At 67.5% G+C, this 19,885-nt stretch overlaps 9 protein-coding genes and 1 non-coding gene across 10 annotated transcripts; 6 read left to right on the top strand and 4 right to left on the bottom strand.

The window, feature by feature from the left end:
* Positions 1–677: 677 nt before the first annotated feature.
* Positions 678–1,413, bottom strand: RHOBADRAFT_56414 (uncharacterized protein; the record flags this gene model as incomplete). Its single annotated transcript, XM_018418332.1, has 2 exons — positions 678–904; positions 1,408–1,413. 2 exons carry the CDS (start codon positions 1,411–1,413, stop codon positions 755–757), a joined length of 156 nt encoding a protein of 51 aa, XP_018267847.1. The 3' UTR covers positions 678–754.
* A 225-nt stretch (positions 1,414–1,638) lies between these two features.
* Positions 1,639–3,825, top strand: RHOBADRAFT_50386 (uncharacterized protein; the record flags this gene model as incomplete). Its single annotated transcript, XM_018415307.1, has 6 exons — positions 1,639–1,901; positions 1,965–2,240; positions 2,302–2,368; positions 2,441–2,874; positions 2,951–3,271; positions 3,351–3,825. The coding sequence occupies 6 exons, from the start codon at positions 1,639–1,641 to the stop codon at positions 3,787–3,789; spliced, it is 1,800 nt and encodes a 599-aa protein (XP_018267846.1). The 3' UTR covers positions 3,790–3,825.
* Positions 3,826–4,120: 295 nt separating this feature from the next.
* On the top strand, positions 4,121–4,237 carry RHOBADRAFT_t144. Its single transcript has one exon. It is a non-coding gene; the product is annotated as a tRNA-Leu (tRNA).
* Positions 4,238–4,584: 347 nt separating this feature from the next.
* Positions 4,585–6,045, bottom strand: RHOBADRAFT_40139 (uncharacterized protein; the record flags this gene model as incomplete). The annotated part of the gene is made up of 5 exons (XM_018413687.1): positions 4,585–5,092; positions 5,195–5,276; positions 5,360–5,416; positions 5,485–5,810; positions 5,885–6,045. The coding sequence occupies 5 exons, from the start codon at positions 6,043–6,045 to the stop codon at positions 4,585–4,587; spliced, it is 1,134 nt and encodes a 377-aa protein (XP_018267845.1).
* Positions 6,046–6,401: 356 nt separating this feature from the next.
* Positions 6,402–6,971, top strand: RHOBADRAFT_47499 (uncharacterized protein; the record flags this gene model as incomplete). Its single annotated transcript, XM_018414994.1, has 2 exons — positions 6,402–6,737; positions 6,816–6,971. 2 exons carry the CDS (start codon positions 6,402–6,404, stop codon positions 6,969–6,971), a joined length of 492 nt encoding a protein of 163 aa, XP_018267844.1.
* A 516-nt stretch (positions 6,972–7,487) lies between these two features.
* On the bottom strand, positions 7,488–9,498 carry RHOBADRAFT_18889 (uncharacterized protein; the record flags this gene model as incomplete). The annotated part of the gene is made up of 8 exons (XM_018412457.1): positions 7,488–7,584; positions 7,708–7,939; positions 8,153–8,402; positions 8,584–8,627; positions 8,702–8,737; positions 8,847–8,910; positions 8,984–9,223; positions 9,298–9,498. The coding sequence occupies 8 exons, from the start codon at positions 9,496–9,498 to the stop codon at positions 7,488–7,490; spliced, it is 1,164 nt and encodes a 387-aa protein (XP_018267843.1).
* A 125-nt stretch (positions 9,499–9,623) lies between these two features.
* RHOBADRAFT_67037 (uncharacterized protein) lies at positions 9,624–10,077 on the top strand (the record flags this gene model as incomplete). Its single annotated transcript, XM_018419160.1, has 3 exons — positions 9,624–9,646; positions 9,713–9,875; positions 9,957–10,077. Coding segments are annotated over 3 exons (305 nt in total), but the record flags the coding sequence as incomplete, so codon positions are not given.
* An 87-nt stretch (positions 10,078–10,164) lies between these two features.
* Positions 10,165–11,337, bottom strand: RHOBADRAFT_19025 (uncharacterized protein; the record flags this gene model as incomplete). The annotated part of the gene is made up of 4 exons (XM_018412466.1): positions 10,165–10,365; positions 10,456–10,662; positions 10,774–10,926; positions 11,014–11,337. The coding sequence occupies 4 exons, from the start codon at positions 11,335–11,337 to the stop codon at positions 10,165–10,167; spliced, it is 885 nt and encodes a 294-aa protein (XP_018267841.1).
* A 331-nt stretch (positions 11,338–11,668) lies between these two features.
* Positions 11,669–14,966, top strand: RHOBADRAFT_56407 (uncharacterized protein; the record flags this gene model as incomplete). Its single annotated transcript, XM_018418331.1, has 11 exons — positions 11,669–11,993; positions 12,109–12,362; positions 12,443–13,117; positions 13,189–13,464; positions 13,547–13,846; positions 13,955–13,969; positions 14,110–14,192; positions 14,288–14,309; positions 14,406–14,478; positions 14,577–14,665; positions 14,749–14,966. 11 exons carry the CDS (start codon positions 11,669–11,671, stop codon positions 14,791–14,793), a joined length of 2,157 nt encoding a protein of 718 aa, XP_018267840.1. The 3' UTR covers positions 14,794–14,966.
* Positions 14,967–15,490: 524 nt separating this feature from the next.
* Positions 15,491–19,335, top strand: RHOBADRAFT_47494 (glycosyltransferase family 20 protein; the record flags this gene model as incomplete). Its single annotated transcript, XM_018414993.1, has 9 exons — positions 15,491–15,726; positions 15,997–16,019; positions 16,090–16,689; positions 16,790–16,956; positions 17,038–18,400; positions 18,492–18,590; positions 18,670–18,860; positions 18,944–19,203; positions 19,278–19,335. The coding sequence occupies 9 exons, from the start codon at positions 15,491–15,493 to the stop codon at positions 19,333–19,335; spliced, it is 2,997 nt and encodes a 998-aa protein (XP_018267839.1).
* Between the last annotated feature and the right edge of the window lie 550 nt (positions 19,336–19,885).

Genomic DNA, 19,885 nt, shown 5'->3' with positions numbered 1-19,885 from the left:
GCGGTCGGGCTGCGGTGTGCGCTCGAGGGTGGTGCGGTGGTGCACTGGGTGCGGCTGCGTAGCTCGTGCGGAACGGGCGAGCGGCGGGCGAGGGTTGTCGGCGGCGGTGCGGCCTCCCACTGGGCCGATGATGGACAAGGTGGCGATCCAGGCGAGAGGACGGCGGCTGCTGTGTGCGCTCCTTGTGTGTCCAGTAAGAGCGAGCTCTGTGTGCGAGTGCTCGGGTGCTGGAGGGTGAAGTGGAGCGAGGCGAGGGGAGGCGGCTGACCGTCGGGCGACTTCGCCTCGCTGCCCGTTTCGGAGGTCGACGAGGGGAACCGACCGCATCTGATAACTCTCTTTCACCGCTTCCCACCGCTCGTTCTCGCTCGATCTTTCGCTCGAACCATCGGCAGCGACGCTCTGCTGCTAGCCTCCCTGGCCGGATTCCAAGCCGAGGCCGTGCGCCCGCTGCAATCGTCGAACTTGGCTCTCCCGACTCGCCCGACGCTCGCTCTTTCCGTCGCTGCTTGGTCGACAGGCTCCGAGTCCACCTTCGGCACGGGCTCGGCACTCCTCTCGCAGCTGCGAGCCTCTCGGGTCCCGCTCGCCGAGGCTCTGATGCCGTTCCCCAGCTCGACGGCTCGTGCGTCGAGTCTCGCTCGCCGACGTTCCTCCTTCTCTCGCTCGCCTGCCCTCGCCGACCCGGTCAAGCGCCGCCGTAGCAGACTCGCACTGCATTTCACTCCCTTCTGCGTCGAGCAGAGCGCGCCCGCTAGTACGCGTCGCGCTGAGCGCGGTACTCAAAATCGTCGGGCTCGTCGAGCCCGAGCGCCTGGCGACGGCTCGGCCACGACGGGTCGAAGTATGGGATCTCGGCGAGCGACGAGATGCACGTACCGTGGCGGAGCACCTTGCCCTCGCGCTGCGCGACGACAGTGCGGCGAGGAAGGGTCAGTTTTGAGAAGGTGCGGCCGGAGATGCGCAGGGCGAGGGAGGGCGACACTCGTCGTAGACGGCGGCGTGACTCGAGATCCGGGTGTCGCACAGGCTGCGAAAGGGTACGAGAGGGAAAGAGAGAGGGTATCATTGCGGCGAGTCAGTAGGCGGCTCGAGGTTGACGAGGGAGGGAAAGGCAGGACGCACGTCAACCTGCGGCACGTCCACGTGCAGCGGATCCGCCCATCGATCTCGCCTTTAGACACAGTCGTCAGCGCACGCCTGAAAGGAGGAGCGATTACGAGCGTGAGAGGGTCGTCGACCTGGCGAGAGGTCGCCAGCGTGGCTCCGACTGTCGCGAACGGCCGACTTTGACCCTGCGCGCCGACGAGCTCGAGCACACAGCCGCAGCACACACTTCCGAGCTGCACTGCGCCGCTTCGAGACCGCGCTTGCCGGCTCGCCAGCGGTGGAGAGCGGCGCGCGAACGAGCATGCGAGGACGGCGCAAGCTGGCGTGAACGCGACAGCTCGCGCCGCACAGCATCAAATAGAGAGATGCAGAGAGCCTGAACGCGTGGCAGCAGCCTCAGAGCGTGACGTCGAGGAGGGAGGAGTCGAGAGAGATGAAGTCGGTGGTTGACGGAGACCCAGGCCGACCTCTCCCCACCACAACGCTCTCGTCCCGCTTCAGAGCGAGCTTGCTGCACTGCCGCTGCCCATGCCTGGCGACCCGAGCCCGAGCCCGCCGCGCAAACCGACACCGCACCAACCACCGCCCGCATCCTCGCTCCTCGGCCGCAGGAACCGCCACAAGCGCACGACCGACCCGATCGGCCCACCCACCGCCGTACTCGACCCGTTGGCCTACGTCGAGCGCGTCGAGCAGGCCCTCGACGAGGCGAGCTACCTCGTCGACGAGGTCGAGGCGGGCTGGGCTGCTCTCGACGGCGACGAGAGGGCCAGGCTCAAGAACCGGTGCAGGTGCGTCCCTCGACCTCCCCTTGTCTTTATGGTACGTGGACTGACAGCTGGATCGCCTCGCAGCGTCGCCGACCTGCTCGAGCAGACGTCGTCCACCTACGACGACTCGTGGGCGCGCGCCGACATCCACCAGTGGACCAACTTCCGCTGGCTACCGCCGCCACCCCTGTACCCTCACGAGCCCCAAGTCGACAGCGACGACGACGACGGCGCGACCCCTATCGCCCTCATGGACCCGCAGGAAGAGCACAAGGCGTGGTCCGGCGTGACGCTCGAGGGCCACCCCGATGTCGAGCGCTGCTTCGAGGCGGCCGAGCAGTCGTCTCTCGCTATCCTCAAGTGCGTCTCCTGAACCTCCAGCCCTCTTTGCGCGGCGACTGACCTTGTCTACCGAGTACAGGCCGCCGCAAGTCTGGCACTTTGTCCGCAAGAGTGGCCTCGCCGACTACAACGCACTCCCAGCTCTGGTGAGCACGCTCCTCTCTCGTTCTCTCCCTATACCTCGACGAGTGACTGACACGCCTCTTGCACCGAAACAGCGCCCGTCCAAGCCCGGCGGTCCGCGTCCCAAGATCCAGGACCCGCTCTCGCACCTCCTCTTCACCATCTCGTTCCACTGCATCCCGCGCATCAACGGCGTCCAGTCGCTCTCGTACCGCCAGGTCATCGTCTGCACCGGGTCCAACACGCTCGAGCAGCTGCGCGCAAACCTCACCGTCGGCGGCGACATCATCCCGGTCGAGGAGCAGGACGACGTCGGCTCGGATCAGGGAGAGGGGGACGACGACGACGACGATGACGAGTCGATGGGTCGCCGGGGGAGAGGGCGAGGGGACTCGGCTGGCATCCTTGGCGGCGAGGACGGCGGCGACCGGACGAGGTGGAGGAACGAGCGGCGCGAGACGGGCTGCGCGTTCGTCGCTGAGGGCCTCGTCTACGCCGACGACGACGAGAACAAGCAGAACTACGCCGAGTCCGTCCCCTCTCACTGTCTCGACTGGCGTCGGCGTCCTACTCGCGGAACTGACCCGCTCTCTTCCCCCTCGCAGCCTCATCCTCGCCGGCATCGACCAAGTCGACTGGCCAACCGTCGCCGCCACCTCCTCGACACCTGTGCAGCCCTCGAACGACTCGGACGACGAGCTCCTCCCGCTCGCCTCGCTCGGCGACGCGTCGCAAGCTCGCGCAGCCGCACGAGCCGCCGCCGCTCGTCCACCTGTCCGCCCTGGCGACCAGGGCAAGCCCGACCTCAAGGCCGGCCCGCCGCTCAAGGACGTCAAGATCGGCGACATGCCACTGCGCGTCGGCCAGCCGTACCTCTACGTCCACCAGGGCAACAACGAGCACATCTGGACCGTCGACGAGGTCCGGTCCGTCGGCCTCGTCCTTCCCCCTTCTCTTGCCCCCCCCTCGCGACGTCCCTCTACTGACTCTCGTCGTTCTCCACAGCTACCTGCACCCGTCGGACCCTCCTCCCTTTCCCCCTGCGACCGTCCACCCTCGCTCGAACGCGTTCCAGCGCTTCGTGTCGCCGTACCCCCTCACGACCTTTCTCTCGCGCACGCTCGCCATGCCGCGGTGCAGCATCTGCCGCCTCGACCCGGGCGAGCTGCACACGGTCGACGACGAGCTGTCGGGCGAGACGCCCGCCGTCCTGTGCCGCACCTGCTTCGACCTCCTGCACCCGATCCCGCCCGACAAGCGCCGGCAGCTCGGCCAGGGCGAGGCGCCACCGCAGGCCAACAAGCGCAAGCGGGCTGCGACGGCGGCGGACGCGCGGGCGGGGCAGGGCGGCGGGCCGGCGCAGCGCGACGAGGAGGAGGTGCCGGATTCGGAGCGCCGGGGCATGGACGGCGTCAAGGTCGTCCCTCTCCTCGTCGAGCCGTAGCTTTCTTGAGCATGCAGTGCACTCTGTCTTGCGAGTCGTCTGTGTGGTACCGTCTCGAGAGAGGCTGTGGGAGCCGTGCTGGTCGTTCGTCTGCCTTGTCCGCGAGCGAGGCTCGAGCGCACAAGGTTGGTCCGCCGACGACGGACGTCCGTCGGTCGGTCCGCTCGCTCCCCTTCTGACGCAAGATTTGTTCCTTCTGGCTGTCCGTCACCTCGCCGCTTTCGCTCGCGCTCGACCTCTTGACCCGACTTTCGACTTTTACCGTCGACCTTGCTGTGCCCTATATGTATGCTACCCGGCGGAACCTTGTCAAAATAGCAAATATTAATAAGGTCAGATGGCCGAGTGGTCTAAGGCGCCGGTCTCAAGGAAACCATTAGACTCCTTCCTCGCGTTGCAGAGGGTTCCGGTCATTAATTTGGCGCGGGTTCAAATCCCGCTCTGATCAACCCTTTTTTGCTGGCCAGAGCGACATGACTTTTTTCGCACTGCGCACCAGCTTTCGACTCGCTCGAGGGCAAGCTGTCTCCTTGCGCAGTTTTCGACGGACCTGGCTTCGCTGCCTGCTCGAGTGCGTCGTCGCACGATGGTCAAGCCGCTGTGGGTGTCGCCGAGGCGACCGGGAGAAGCAGCGCGCGTCGACGACGCAAGCGCTCGAGCCCCGTATCCTCTCGAACCTCCTCTGCTTCGTCGAGCCAGCGCCGCTCTCGCTCTCGCTCTCGCTCTCAGACAGCGACGATGTTCAGAGTAGATGCACTCGGTGTTGCACGGGGCAAGGAGAGGAAGGGGGGGGTATCAGGAGGACGACGAGCGGACGAGGAGGGGGTATCGAGGCCTGCGTGCGGGCCGGGAGGGGGAGGTACAACAGGACGGAACGACGGGGTCTAGAGGAAGTACTCGATCTGCGCGAGGGGAGGGGCCACAAGGAGAGGTCAGGGTCGGCGAGAGGAAGGAGCTCGAGAAAAGGGGAGAGCGAGAGGGGGTATCACGCACCTGCGAGGGCCCGGCCTGCGCCCCAGGCGCCGTCTGCTGCTGCTGCTGCTGCGGGCCATCGCGCTCGTTCTCGGGCGCGGCGTCAAACACGTTAAAGTGCTTCTCGCCGTTGGGCCCCACCTCGAGGATGCTCGCCATGTTGCCGCACCGGTAGCAGTAGTTGGGCGCCGACCACACGGTCGACAGCTGGTCGTCGTACAGGACCGAGAACCCTTCCATGCACAGCTGGTGCGCGCGCAGGATGTGCACCATGTTGTTCGAGTCGAGGAACTTTTTGACCACCTGCGAGCCGAACGTGTAGCCGGCGCCGCTGTGGAACGACGACGAGGGATGAGAGGGAGAGGGGGCGACGAGAGGGTCAGGATGAGGCTCGACAAGGACGAGGACGAGAACGAGGAGGGGAGGGACGCACCGAGGCGAGATCGAGAACTCCTCCTTGTCCGGGTCGGGATCGGACCACACGAGGTCTGCCATCGGGCCCTCGTGCGGGATTTCTGCGGGATTCGAGCGAGCGAGGTCAGTCAAGGCTCGACAGGGGCTCGAGAGACGAGAGGAGAGCCCGTCGAGGGCGACGCACCTCGGAACCGGTCGATGATCTTGATCTGGTCGAGCGTGTGGACCGAGGGCGACAGGCCTGCGGGGGCAAGCTCGAGTCAGTCTCGCACTCGGAACACGACACAAAGGGAGAGAGAGGAGACGGACCGCCGTGAACGCAAAAGATGCGGTCGTCGATGACGACCGAGAGGGTGAGGAAATCAAACATGTCGGTAAAGTACTGCCACACGGCGGGGCTGCCGTATTTGCGGACGCACTCGCTGTAGAAGCCGTACGTCTGGGTGACTGCGCGGCTCTCGTGGTTGCCGCGGATCAACTGGACGCGGTCCGGGTACCGCAGCTTGAGGCACGTCAGGAGCGAGATGGTCTCGACGCTGAACAGGCCGCGGTCGACGTAGTCGCCGAGGAACAGGTAGTTGGTGTGGGGCGAGTAGCCGCCTATCCGGAAGATCTCGATCAGGTCGTAGAACTGGCTGTGTGCGGCGGTCGAGGTGTGGGGTCAGGGACTGGCCGGGCTCGCGAAGAGGGAGAGAGGGCGAGGACGGACCCGTGGATGTCGCCGACGACGGTGACGGGTGCCTGGATGTGGACGACGTTGCTCTCGCGCATGAGAAGCTCCTTTGTCTTTTCGCAGATCTCCTTGAGGAGGGCCTCGCCGAGGAGCTTCTTGCGCAGGAGGATCGAGATGGCGCCATCGAGGTCGAGCATGGCGCGCGCGGTCGGTGTGGTGCGCTTTGCGGTGGCCGAGGCGGCGTGTGGCGGGTCCCAAGGCGCGGGTGCGGGCGAGCCGAGGTGGAGGGACGACGACGAGGGAGGGAGGGAGGGAGGGAGGTGGCGGAGGTGCGAGAGGCGACGAGGGGCGGTGCGGGTGCGAGGGCGGCTAGTCGTGGTTGCTGTCGGTGTGCAGACCAGTGCAAGCTCGGGTCTAGTGGATCTAGTCGAGGTGAAGGAGCAGGGACGAGGCCAACGCACCTTCATCAGGCTCGTTGTCCTTGTCCCCTCGCTCCCACTCTCTCTCGACCACGAGCATGCTGAGTGAGTCTCGCACCTGACCAAGCAGCCTCATGGCAACCACCTCGGCACACGCCCACCTCCTCGACGGCGCCCTCGCGGCCCTCGGCCCCCCTCCTCCTCCTCTCCTCGACTCGACGCACCTCTCGACCCTCGCGCTCATCGTCGGCCCGACCATGCTCCTCGACGCCCTCGACCTCGTCGACAAGCGCTCCGTCGCCCGCATCCACACCCCGTCCGGCGCAACACTCTACCAGGTCGCCGCCTCGTCGCACTCGGCCGCTCCTGGCGGCAGCTACACCCTGTACCTCGACGTCCCGCGAGGCGGCTACTGCCCGTGCCCCTTCTTCTCGTCGGCCGTCCTCGCCCCTGCACCCACCGCCCTCATCGTGCGTCTTCCCCCCTCTCCTCTCCTCCCTCTCGCCTCGTCACCCCCCACCCACCCCACCCCGCCCCTCCTCGCGCAGTGCAAGCACCTCCTCGCGTGCCGCATCGCCGACCGCCTCGACGCCTGGCACGACAAGCGCGTCGGCCTCAAGTGGGTCGCTGGGTTCGCGACCCGGTTTGGCGCAGCGGTGCCGGCGGGCGGGACGGCGGCTGCTGCTGGCGGCGGCGGCGGGTGAGGCGCCGCGCGCAGCTCGAGCCGGGACCGAGCGCGCGCAGAGTGCGTCCGGGGAGGGCAGCAGGACCGGCTCGTCGCCGCGCAGGGCGCTCCTCGAGCGGCGGGGCGAGCCGGTCGGCGGCCAGACCTCGTCGAGCGTGTGGCGGCGTCGAGTCGAGCCGAGCCGAGCTTGCTGGTCCGTCGCACGGTCGGGTTGCGCACGGTGGAGCGATGCCTGCTGCCGCAGCAGGAGACGCGCGTCCCGGCGGTGCAGCACGAGCCCCGCCTCGGTGGTCTCGAGGCGCGGCGTCCGGCTCTCCGTCGCGCTCACCCTGTCTCTGTAGCAGCACCCCTCGCCGCTGCAATCGAGACGTCATGTCGAGCTTCCTGTGCCGTGCGAGACCCTGCAATCGAGAGTCGCCCTCGCTCTCGCTCCCCCTCTCCTCTCGTCGCGCCCAGAGGAAAGATACTGCACTCGTCCTCGTTCCGGCCCCTTGATCTTCTACGCACGTCTCGTCGAGAGAGAGGGTCCCGCCTTCTACGGCAGGACGACGTACTTCTGGAGCTCGGCCGGGATCTCGTCGTACAGGCCCTTGCTCTCGAGCCACTTCTTGGAGAAGAGGCGCGACTGGTACCTGTTGGGCGTGCGAGGAGGCGAGTCAGTGAGGGGCGCTCGACGGCTGCGGGAGGCGAGAGAGGGGGAGGCGGCGAGGGGAGAGAGAGAGAGAGAGAGCGCGCGAGAGAGCGAGTGGACGCACCGGTACGCGCCGTCGCACAAGATGGTGACGACCCTGCTCCCCTTTCCGAGCTTGACCGCGAGCTGCTTGGCGGCGACGACGTTGAGGGCCGTGCTCGCGCCGACGTACAACCCATCGCGATCGAGGAGGTGGTACACCATGCGGATCGTGTCGCCGTCCGGGACCGTGAACGCGCCGTCGAGGAGGGCAATGTCCTGCGCGAGGTTGTCGGTCACGCGGCCTTGGCCGATGCCTGGACCGAGGGGCGAGGGGCGCGCGAGGGCGAGAGGGGGTGGGACGGCGAGCGCGAGGGGTGGGCGAGGCGGCGAGTGAGGAAGGGGAGGAAGGCGAGGGGTCAGTCAGGCCTCGAGGTCGCACCCACCAAGGCTGTCGCGCCGTCGCTCGTAAGAGCCGCACGACTGTCCGAGAGGAAGAGAGAGAGAGAGAGAGAGAGAATGAGACTCACCCTCGGTGATGCTCGACCCGCCCCTCTCCATCTTTCCCCTGTTGATCCAGCTCTCGAGCACGCTCCCGGGCGGGTCGGCCAACCAGCACTGGGTCCGCCCGCCGCTCAGGTCCTTGAGCGCGCGCGTGACGCCCGCGAGCGTGCCGCCCGTGCCCGTCGCGCAGATAAAGGCCTGGAGCCCACCCGGGAGGGACGAGGTTTGGGCGTGGATCTCGGGGCCCGTCGTGTGGATGTGCGCAGCGCGGTTGCCCTCAAAGTTGCTGCACGGGTGGGGGGATCAAAGTGTGAGCATCGGGAGGGACGGGCAGAGGGAGGATAGAGAGGGAAAGGGTCGAGGACGCACTCGAACTGGTTGACCCTGCGCGCGCGCACCGAGAGAGGGGACGAGTCAGTGTCGTACGCCGAGTCTGAGGACGAGAGGAACGCGAGACGCACCATGCGGCGTTGTCGAGGCGCTCGGCGTGGCGTTTTGCCTCTGCGGGGTGGGAGGGAGAGCTGGGTGAGCGAGGGGTCCGGGCTGGCGACAGCGAGACGAGGCTTCCAACGCACGGTGGTTGTAGTTCTCCGGGTTCTCGAACGCGACGGCTGCAGGGGTTGCGAGCGAGAGTCAGGTCCGTCCGACGTCAAGAACAGCTCGTTCGAGACGACGGGCGCCTCGAGCGATGCCGAGTCGAGGAGGACGGTGCCGACGCACCTGGGACCGGGTACACCTCTGCGCCGAGCATGCGCAGTAGGTCGATCTTCTCCTGGCTCTGGGTCTGTTGCGGTGCGAGAACGAGAGGCACGGTGAGGACTGTGCGCGCACGAGAGAGGAGAGGGAAGAGGACGCACGTTTGGCATGTAGATGACGCACTTGTAGCCCCTCGCGCGACACACGTGCGCGAGGCCAATGCCCGTGTTGCCCGCCGTGCCCTCGACGATGGTGCCGCCCGGCTGGATCCGCCCCGTCTTCTCGGCCCAGAGGACGAGGCCGAGCGCTGCGCGGTCCTTGACCGACCCGCCCGGATTCATGAACTCGGCCTTGCCGAGGATCTCGCACCCGGTCTCGTCGCTGAGCGAGTTGATGCGGATCTGCCGGGACGTGGGTGAGTCCTCGAGGCGAGTTGACGAGGTGAGGTGGGGGGAGAGGAGGGAGGGGGACGCACGAGCGGGGTGTTGCCGATTGCGCCGACAAAGCCGTCGACGGGGAGCGAGTGCGGGTGAGGCTGGAGGGGCGTGTTTGGGTAAGGGGACGGCGGGTTGTAGGGCTTTGTGGCCGCAGGCGAGGACGACGAGGCGGCCGAGTGGACGAGGGACGAGGCGCGCAAGGCGGCGCGCGCGGGCAGCGAGGCGCGCAGGAGCCTCATGGCAGCAGTGCGTGAGGGTGCTCGAGGTGCGAGTAGCGCAGCTCGAGGGGTGCGGACCGTCGGGAGAGCCGATTCGGGCGATGGCGAGCACGAACGAAGATGAGGCGGTTCCGCTCTTCCTCGACCCCCGCTCCCACCAAGCAGCCATGTGAGCACCTGTGCACCTCGACACACTCTCTCGAGACCCAGCCCTGACCACCACGCGCCGTCGCAGGGCCCCTCCTCCTCAGCAACCCCAAATTACCCTGGCGATGCTCTTGAAGGCTCAGTACAACGACCCAGAGTCGTGGGCCGCCAACAAGGTCGTCCTCACCGCCTTTGCCACCTTTGCCGCCGCCGTCGTCGGCATCTCCCAGCTCGGCGACCTCCTCGTCCCGGTGCGCCCCTCCTCCTCCTCCTCCTCCTCCTCCCTCTTCTCGATCTCAAGAGAGCTCACCTTGCCCTCTCTTCCATGACAGGCCTTCTGAGCTCGCCGACACTCGCACCTTCCCTCTCCCCTTGTAGCTATGCCCACCCCCGACCGACCTATCGCCCCTCCCGCGTCTCGCTGCAAGCACGATACCCCGTTCTCTCGAGAGCCAAAGGGCGACTCTATGACTGCGTTGCACTCTGCTGCTGCGAGAGAATGAGAGAGAGAGAGTGCGTCTACCGACCAAAAGAAAGGCTCTAGTCGCTCCTGCTCTCGCGCCCCAGCTCGTCGTCGATCGCGCCCGGCCCACGCCCAGCGAGCGTCGCCTTGACGGCCTCGTACACGCCGAGGAACACGGCGCCGCCGCCCGAGATCCACAGGACGCGCGGCACGACGCCGCGGAACAGAGCTCGCGGGCCCTCGAGCGCGTAGATGCCCCGCATCGTCGCGAGGATGCCCTCGCCCGCCCTCGCCGCCCCTGCCCTCGCCGCTGCCGCGCGCTCGACCGCCCTCGCCGCCTTGTCTCCCGCGTCCGGGCCCGGCCCAACCGGCGCGCCCGCCTGTCGGAGCATGATGCGCGTCTTGCACACGTCGAGCGGGGTCGTGAGGCCCGCGGCGACGCCGCCGGCGAGCGAGCCGCACAGGGCCGCGTGGTGCGCGGGGAGGTCGCACACGCGACGAGAGGGTACGGTGCGCCGCGCGACGAGGACCTTGAGGCGCTCGTAGAGCGGGAACTGGAGGCACGTGAAGGGGATCTGGGGGCGGTGGCCGGTGGCGGCGGGGAGGGGTCAGTCCGAGGTGCGCGAGAGGGCGAGGGAGGGCGAGAGAGAGGGAGAAAGGAAGAGAGAGAGGCTAAGAGAGCGCACCTCGCGAGCGACGGTGCTCCCGAACCCGCGGTAGAAGCCTCGCAGGCCTTCTCGGGCCCACACTTGGCGCGCGACGTCGAGCGACGACGAGGCGGCGGCCGTCTGCGCGCGCTGCTTGACGACCTCGGTCGGGACCCGCACGAGACACGCGGCCTGTGAGGGGGGGAACGCCGAGGGCGCCGACGTGTCAGCTGTGCTGGACTGAGGGAGCGAGAGAGAGAGGGAGAGAGGGGGACGCACGACCTCGCCCGACGACGCCGAGAGCATGTGGAGCGCCGGTGCCCAGCTGTCGGTGCCGAGCTGCGGCACGACCCGGGGCAAGTGGTGCTTCGCGAGCTCGTAGCTGGTGAAGAAGAGGCTCGCGCCGGGCGCGCTGCCGACGACGGCGCTCCCGAGGCCGCGGTACACGCCCTTGAAGCCGCCGGCGGCAAAGAAGCCCTGTTGGGCCTGGGCGCGCGTCTTGAGCGTGTCGATCGGGAAGAAGAGCGTGTCGACGGCCGTGCCGGCGCAGGCGCCCGCGACGAGGGCCGAGGTGAAGCGCGAGCTGCCGGTCGGGGCGTCCATCGTGGGCGGACGGGAGGACGGGCGGGAGGACAGGCGGGAGGACGAAGGCGGCCTGGTCGGCGGGCGGGCGGACTCGAGGGCAGTCGGGCGGAGGACGAGCCGGAGAGAGGCGGACGGAGGAGGAGGAGAGGGGACGGCGGCGACCCTCGTTGACGAGGGTGAGGAAGGGCGCCTCGGTGGCTGGACAGCTGCAAGTCTGGCGGTGACTGCGGGACTAGTACCAAGGAGCCTTGTCGTGCGTGAGAGGGCTGGTAGCCACGGGTCGACTTCATCTGCTCCTCGCTCGCTGCCTCTTGTCGTCGCTCGACTCGGGCTCAAGCTGCGATCGAGCATGTCGAGCATCACTCACTCGAACCCGGCTCTCCACCGCCGCTCGTCCCAGTCGCCCACCCGCGCTGCCCACCACGGACACCACCTCCCGAGCCGCCTCCGCTCAAGCTTCGACGACAAGCCCGACCACCCGAGCCCACCGCTCGTCGAGTCGCCCCAGAGCACCGACACCGTCGTCCCAGGAGCTGGCTGCGCACAAGACGCCCCCGAGCCGCCCGCCCAAGACTCGTCGTCGTCCCCCGCACCTGCGTTGCATGACGTCGCAGAGGAGCACGCCGACAACTGGTTGCCAGACCCGCAGGTCGTCGAGCGGCCTGCAGCAGAGCGTGCGTCCCCCTCCCCCCTCAAGTCAGCGCCGGCCAAGAGCGCGTCGAGCTCACGCCCCTTGTCCCCACCTCCTCCCTCCCTCCTCCTCCTCCTTCACCCTCTCGCCCCGCGCAGAGCGCAACTCGTCGCAGAAGCTCGCCGCCGTCCGGGCCGCCCTCGCCGCGGCCAACATCATCTCGGTCCACCAGGACACGGACTGGGAGACGCGCCCGCCCGGCATCGACCCACGCCGTGTCGACATCCCCGACCTCAAAGGCCGCGTCGTCATCCAGGTCGCCGACTATGCCGCACACCGCGCAGAGTTCTCCGTCTTGACCAACGACACCCTGCCCGACTTTCTCGCCCAGCCGAGGCCCGAGTTTGCCAAGGTGCGCACCTCGTCCTCTGTCTTCCTCCTTCCTGGCCCGTCCAGCGTCCCTTACTGACTGGCTCTGTGCGCGTCTCGCAGGTCCGCTGGATGCACGTCAACGGCCTGTCGTGGGACGTCCTCAAGCCGCTCGCCCTCCACTACGACCTGCACCCGCTGTCGCTCGAGGACATCCTGCACTCGAGCTCGAGCTCGTCGACGCGGTCCAAGATCGACTACTTCCGCCAGCACCTGTTCTGCAGCGTCATCGTGCACCGCACGCTCGAGCAGGGCACCGCTAAGGACGTCGAGCTTCCCGAGGACCCGACGAGCGTGAGCCGCAGCACGACCAAGGCGCTCGGCAAGGGCAAGGCAGCGAGCAAGGACCGCGGCGGCGTGCGCGCGTTCGGGTTCCACCACCACCGCCGCGACGAGGAGGCCATCGTCGACTCGGTCGTGCCGCCGTCGCTCGTGCCCTCGTCGCAGACGTCGCTCGGCGGGCACTCGCTCGTCCCGAGCCAGGACGGCAGCGGCATCGCGACCCCGCTCGCCGTGCACGCCAAGAGCTACTCGCAGTACCGCCGCAACCTGCGCGAGGCGTTCAAGGGCGTCAAGCGCGACAAGGAGGGCGAGAGCCCGAGGACGCTCAGCCACAACCGCACGGGCCTCTCGACCCGGTTGAGGGGCGGCAAGCGCTCGAGGCAGAGCAAGAAGGAGGAGGAGCGTGCGGCGGCGAGGTGGACGGTCGCGGCGCTCACCAAGGACGTCAAGGTGCACGTGCGTCCCCCACCTCTCCCTCCCTCTCTCTCTCGGGGACCCGCACTGACCCGCATCGCCTCGTCACGCAGATTCACGTCGAGCAGCTGTCGTGCTTCCTCCTGCGCGACGGCACGGTCCTCTCGGTCTCGCAGGACCAAGGGTACCACCACCAGATCTCGAACCTGTTTGAGCGCATCAACATGCGCGACGACATCCTGCGCGAGTCCGAGGACGCGAGCTTTGTCCTCCAGGCCCTGCTCGACGTCACGGCCGACGACGCGCTCGAGATTGTCGACGAGTTCCGCGAGCAGTTGACGACGCTCGAGAGCCGCGTCTTGTCGAGGCCCGACATGGACGACGTCCGGGTGCGTCCCCCCCTCTCTCTCTCTCTTTCCCTCACTCTCCCGTCACCTCGTCCAGCACTGATCTCGTCCTCGTCGCCGGCAGCACCTCCACATCCTCTCGTCGCAGCTCATCCTCCTCAAGTCGACCCTCACGCCTCTCCAGCTCCTCCTCCAGGCCCTGCGCTCGCAGGACGACGCCAAGGCGGCCGCCGCGGCCAAGATTGACCCGTCGCCCGCGCCGACGCGCTCGGCGAGCCCGACGGGCGAGCGCGCCAACAACGTGCGCGTCCAGCGCCGCGGGTTCGTCAGCCACGAGGCGAGGCTGTACCTGTCGGACGTCATGGACCACATGGACAGCACGTTGAGCTCGCTCGACTTGTTCAGCGACCTTGCAGAGAACCTTGTGCGTCCCTCGCGTCCTCTTTTTTTGCACCCCCGTCGTCGTCGAGCCTCGCCCGGACCTTCCGGATCCTCGTGCGCACTCACTGACACCACGACGCCTCGTCTACAGATCGCCTTCACCTTTGTGCGCCTCGTCGACCCTCATCGGCCCACCCCTCACCGGCGTAGAGCTGACCTCGTCTCGATCCTCCCTCCCTCTCTCGCTCTCTCCCTCTCTCCCTCTCGCCTTCCTTCCCTCCTTTCGCCGCCTCGCCCGACCCGCAGAACAACCTCTCGTACTCGTCCAACGCCTACATGCAGGCCCTGTCGGTCGTCAGCATCGTGTTCATCCCGGCCACCTTCCTCTCGTGAGCACCCTCGTCCCTTTCTCGAGATGGCGCACCCTGGGGCTCGAGCGTCCTGACCCTCTCCTTCCTTTCTCCCCCTTTCCTCTCCCTTGCAGCTCCTTCTACGGCATGAACTTTGTGCGTCGTCGCTCTCTCTGCTTGGGCGGGCTCGTGCACGACGCTCGCCCTTCGGGGTTTTGACCGTCGCTCTGACCCGGTGCTCCTCTCTCGCAGTCGACCGGCGCGTTCGTCGACGAGCTCGACCTCGGCGTGCACCGCTTCTGGTCCATCGCCATCCCCGTCTCGGGTGCGTCGGCCGGTTCCCTCCTCTGCGTCTGCCTCTCTCGTGGCGGTCCTCGACACCGTCCCAGACCTGACGCTGCACGGGGCGTTCGCCGCACACAGTCGCGACGACGGTCCTGTTTGGGTGGGGCTACCTCGCCGAGATCATCAACCGCTTTGGGCGCGACATCTTGCGCATGAAGCACCGCATCGTGCGTCCTCGTCCTGTCCTCCCTCCCCTCCTCCTTTCTCCTCGCCTCGAGTCTGACCCCTCTCTCTCGTGCCCTGCGCGCAGCAAATCGCGAGCCGGCGGTCCGACAGCAAGGACAAGGCGCAGTGAGCGCGCTCTCTCGCGCTGGCGACGGTCGACCGGTTCGACCCCGCATGGGCCTCCAGGTCGAGTGGGAATGTGGCCCGCGTCATGCTTCCTGCCTCGCTCTTCCTCTCTCTCTCTCGCATGCGCCCTTGTACGCGCTGTTGTTGTACTGTAACTACCACCTCGAGTTGCACGCGATAAAGGTACGGCTCGAGAGAGAGAGAGAGCGAGGCGAGGATCTGCAGGTCCGAGCGAATTTCGATTGTCGTCGTTCGCCTGGCCCGCGACCCTTTCTGCTTGCTTCGAGGCGGTGCTGCAGATCCCCGCAGCGAGGAGGGAGAGAGTCGGCCCTTGCAGAAACGCGAGACAAACGCGCGAGCGGCTGCGGACTCGGACGAACGTGAGCGAGCGACGTGACGTTCCGGAAACCTCCTCGCCCGCTCCTGTGCGCCGCCTGCTCCCTCCTTTCCCCTACTGCGCTCGTCTGCACGCTCAGGTGAGTCCTCTCGCCCACTGCCTTGCCCTTCGCACGGCGCGCCGAGCGAGCGACGAGGGGAGCTTGCCGCCAAGCTCGCAGCGTCGACGGGCCGTCCGTCCGCACTCTCGCTCGACCTCGTTCTCGTCACCCTCGGCCCGGCTCGCCTGCGTTCGAGCTCGCGCGCGCAACGACCTGACCCTCCCTGCCATGCCCTCCAGCCCTCTCGCCCATCCACCACACTCGATGCCGTCTCAGCCGCTCAACCGCCCGCGAGGCCTGTCCCGCCCGGCACCGCCCTCGCGCCTCATGAGCTCGCGCGCCCAGGAGGTGTCGCTCCAGGAGGAGAACCTGCCCGAGACCGAGGACTGGGAGCCCGTCAACGGCGAGCCCGAACTCGCCCTCGCCGACATCCAGGGCGCCATCGTCAAGTGGGAGGAGGAGCTCAAGGTCCGCGGCAGGGAGATTAGCGGGAGGACCATGTGCGTCTCTCTGTTCCTCTCTCTTTCTTTCTCTCCCTGTCTGTCGGGCGCGTGCGGCGGATCGTGGCGCGAAGGCGCAGGTTGTCGGCGGTGCTGCGGGAGGCGGCAGATGACGGTGGGCGGGCGAGGGCGGTCGATCACGGTCGAGACGAGCCCTGCTACAGAGCGAGGACGTGCGAGGAGCTGAGCAGGCTCGCAAGAGCCGAGCACGATCATCCACGGGCGCGAGGAACGAGAACTGACTTGTCGCCCAACGTGCACCGCCCACAGCGTCGTCACGCACTCGCTCCCCTGTGCGTCCCCTCTCGCTCTTCTGCCTTGGTCGGTCGAGCACGGAGACTGACTCAAAGTCCCTCCACGCAGATGTCTGCACCCTGCACAAGACGGCGTCGCACTCGACCAAGCTCGACTCGAGCATCCTCCCCGACCTCGGCGAGGAGTCCGTCTTCGGCTCTGGCGCCGTCACGCCGAGCGAGATGCCGCAGGGCGACCCGATGCTCCGCGCCCGTGCCGTCCACTCGCCCATGAACCAGAACCAGACGCTCCACAAGCACAAGATGCCGCCCTCGTCCTTCCCCGACCCGAGCAAGTCGCTCCGGCCCTCGTTCCACCCGGCACTGCCGCCCTCGCGCGCCGCGAGCCCCGACCCCGAGTCGCTGCGCTCGTCGTCGCACACGCCGGCGCCGGGCGCCATCAAGCCGCAGCAGACGCACCGCTGGGTCCTCCACCCTCGTCGCGGCCACGCCGCGCTCAACTCGGGCCTCAAGAGCCTCAAGGACCGCCCGCTCGTCGTCGTCGGTCGCCCGGACGACCTCATGGACGCCGACGGCGAGCTCCTCGGCCAGAACGCGCTCAGCGACGACGCCAAGAAGGACCTCGAGAAGGGCCTCAAGAGCATGTCGAACGAGGGCGCCGAGGGCATCGGCTGCGTCCCGGTCTGGCTCGACGACAAGCTCCACCACAGTGCGTCCCGGCCCCTCTTTGTCATTCTGCCCCCTCGAGGACGTCTCGCCGTCGCCGTGCACGAGCCTGTCACTGACCCTCCCCCTCTCCTCGCACGCAGGCTTCTACGAGGGCATGTGCAAGGAGTACCTGTGGCCCATCTTCCACTACCTGTCGCTCCCGGACAACATCTCGAAGAAGTCGGAGCAGGCGGCGTGGGACGCCTACTTCGAGACGAACATGGTTTACGCCAAGCGCGTCGCGAGCGTGTACAAGCCGGGCGACCTCGTGCGTCCCACTCTCTCTCTCTCTCCCTCCCTCTCCCTTTCGCGAGCGAGCAGAGGACTGACCTGCTCGTGCGCCTCGCAGGTCTGGATCCACGACTACCACCTCCTCCTCGTGCCGCAAATGCTGCGCGAGCTCCTCCAGGACCAGAACCCGTCCATCTCGCTCTTCCTCCACTGCCCGTTCCCGTCGTCCGAGTTCTTCCGCTGCCTCCCGCGGCGCGAGGAGCTCCTCGACGGCATGCTCGGGTGCAACCTCGTGTGCTTCCAGACGCACTCGTACGCGCGCCACTTCCTGTCGTCGTGCGTGCGCGTCAACGGGTACGAGGCGCGCGCGAGCGGCGTCGACGTCAAGGGCCGCATCGTGCACCTCGCCAACTGCCCGATCGGCATCGACGTCGACAACGTCGAGCACGACCGCCAGCAGCCGGGCGTCGTCCCCAAGGTCGAGGCGCTGCGGCGCCTGTACGCCGGCAAGAAGATCATCGTCGCCCGCGACAAGCTCGACCCGACCAAGGGCGTCCTCCCCAAGCTGCGCGCATTCGAGCGGTTCCTGCACGACTACCCCGAGTGGGCCAACAAGGTCCTCCTCATGCAGGTGACGAGCCCGAGCCCGGGCGACTCGCCGGCGCTCGCGTCCAAGGTCGGCGAGCTCGTCGACCAGATCAATGGCACCTACGGCTCGCTCGAGTTCCAGCCCGTGCACCACTACCACCAGACGATCGAGCGCGACGAGTACTTTGCGCTCCTGTCAGTCGCCGACCTCGCCCTCATCACGTCGCGCCGCGACGGCATGAACACGACCGCGATGGAGTACATCATCTGCCAGGCCGAGGCCAAGGGTCCGCTCATCGTGAGCGAGTTCACGGGCGTGTCGGCCGTCCTCAACCAGGCGATCAAGATCAACCCGTGGGACCTCGGCGGCGTCGCGCGCGCCATCGACTCGTGCCTCACCATGTCGCTCGACGAGCGCACGGCGCGCCACAGCGTCCTGCACCGCGCCGTCACGACCCAGACGGCGGCCGTGTGGGCCCACACCAACGTCCTCAAGCTCCTCGAGTCGCTCCAGGACGAGCAGGCGACGCAGAACACGCCCGAGCTCGACGAGGACGTCGTCGTCCACAAGTACACCCAGTCCAAGCGCCGCCTCTTGATGTTCGACTACGACGGCACCCTGACGCCCATCGTCAAGGACCCGTCGGCGGCGACGCCGTCGCCCGTCCTCCTGTCGTCGCTCGAGACGCTCGCGAGCGACCCCAAGAACATCGTCTACATCATCTCGGGCCGCGACGGCGCCTTCCTCGAGGAGCACCTCGGCCACATCCCCAACCTCGGCATGAGCGCCGAGCACGGCTGCTTCCTGCGCGCGCCCGGCGCCCAGCAGTGGATCAGCCTCACCGACGACCTCAACATGGACTGGAAGACCGACGTCGTCCGCATCTTCCGCTGTGCGTCCTCCTTTCGCGTCGTCGCCGTCCTCCCCCTCGCCCTCGCCCGGCAGGACGTCGCACTGACCCTCTCTCGCCTTCCCCCGTACAGACTACGAGGCTCGCACGCAGGGCGCGTTCGTCGAGAAGAAGGTTTCGAGCGTCACGTTCCACTACCGCAACGCCGACCCGGTCTTTGGCCTCTTCCAGGGTGCGCCTCGACCCTCTTCTCCTCTCTCTCCCCCTTTCTCGAGCGACGTCGACTGACCTCGCCCGACCGCCGTCCACAGCCAAGGAGTGCCAGGCCATGCTCGAGAGCATGCAGGAGAGCCTCCCGATCGACGTCCTCGTCGGCAAGAAGAACGTCGAGGTGCGCCCGGCCCACACCAACAAGGGCGAGATCGTCCGTCGCCTCCTGTACCAGCACCCGGACGCCGAGTTCTGCATGTGCGCCGGCGACGACAAGACCGACGAGGACATGGTGCGTCGCCGCTCTTTCTCTCTCTCCCTCTCTTCGACCTCTTGCCCGTTCGTCGACTCTGACCTTCCTTTCACCCCGTCCAGTTCCACTCGATGGCCCGCATCTTCAGCAACTACACCCCGGGCGCGACCAAGACGCTCATCTCGCCGCCCGACTCGTTCACGCTCTTCCCCTCGCTCGCCAAGACGGTCAAGCAGGACGCGTCCGAAAGCGGCGCCGTCCCGGACAACCTCAACGAGCCGGTCGAGAGCCACCTCGACCCGAGCGCGACGTTCATGATCGCCATCGAGGCCAAGGAGACGGCCGGCGCCAAGATGACGATGGCCAACGCCGTCCTCGAGAGGTGCGCCCCGCTCTCTCCCTCTTTCCACTCTCCGAGAGCGAGCGGTGACTGACTTTCACTCTCCTCTACCGCAGCCCGGCAGCCATGATCTCGCTCCTCGAGCGCCTCGCCAAGGTCACCAAGCAAGCGTGAGGCCGTTCCGCCAGCCTGTCTCTCCGTTCCGCAGCGCTAGGACGCGCTCCCCCTCTCCCTGTTCCTCTTTCTCGTGTCTCTATAGAGCTTCTCTTTCTGCAGTGGGCAAACGCAGTGTTCCGCATCTCTCTCTCTCGGACCGGCGCGACGAGAGCAGTCGAGACTGTGAGCATCTCGCAGGGCCCGTGCACGACAGAAGGCGCTCGAGCTCGCTCGTCATTGGTTCCTCGCGTGCGCTCTGCTCGTCTTCGCTCAATGTGTCTGTCTTGCTACGAGCCGGCAAGGTCGACAGCATCGGCGTCGAGGCCGCATGAGAGGCGACTGAGAAGGCTTCCTTGCGAGCACTCGAGTCGAGAAGGCCAGCTGCGGGAGGGCAGGTGCGAGACGCGGTCGGTGAGCTGTAGAGGCTCGCGAACTTGCTCGGTCGATTGTGTAGCTGAGTATCCATGCCCGGCGGCAGGGAAGGAGAGCTCCTCGAGGAGGACGGCCTCGCGCAGCGCCTGTCCCTCTCGCTCTCGTACTCGCGCTGTTTGTCCGGGCGCCCTGTCGC

Source organism: Rhodotorula graminis (assembly GCF_001329695.1).
Source record: "Rhodotorula graminis WP1 unplaced genomic scaffold RHOBAscaffold_19, whole genome shotgun sequence".
In the NCBI taxonomy this organism is placed as follows: domain Eukaryota; kingdom Fungi; phylum Basidiomycota; class Microbotryomycetes; order Sporidiobolales; family Sporidiobolaceae; genus Rhodotorula; species Rhodotorula graminis.
The sequence above is the reverse complement of the archived record's forward strand: the minus strand, read 5'-3'. Positions and strand labels throughout refer to the sequence as shown.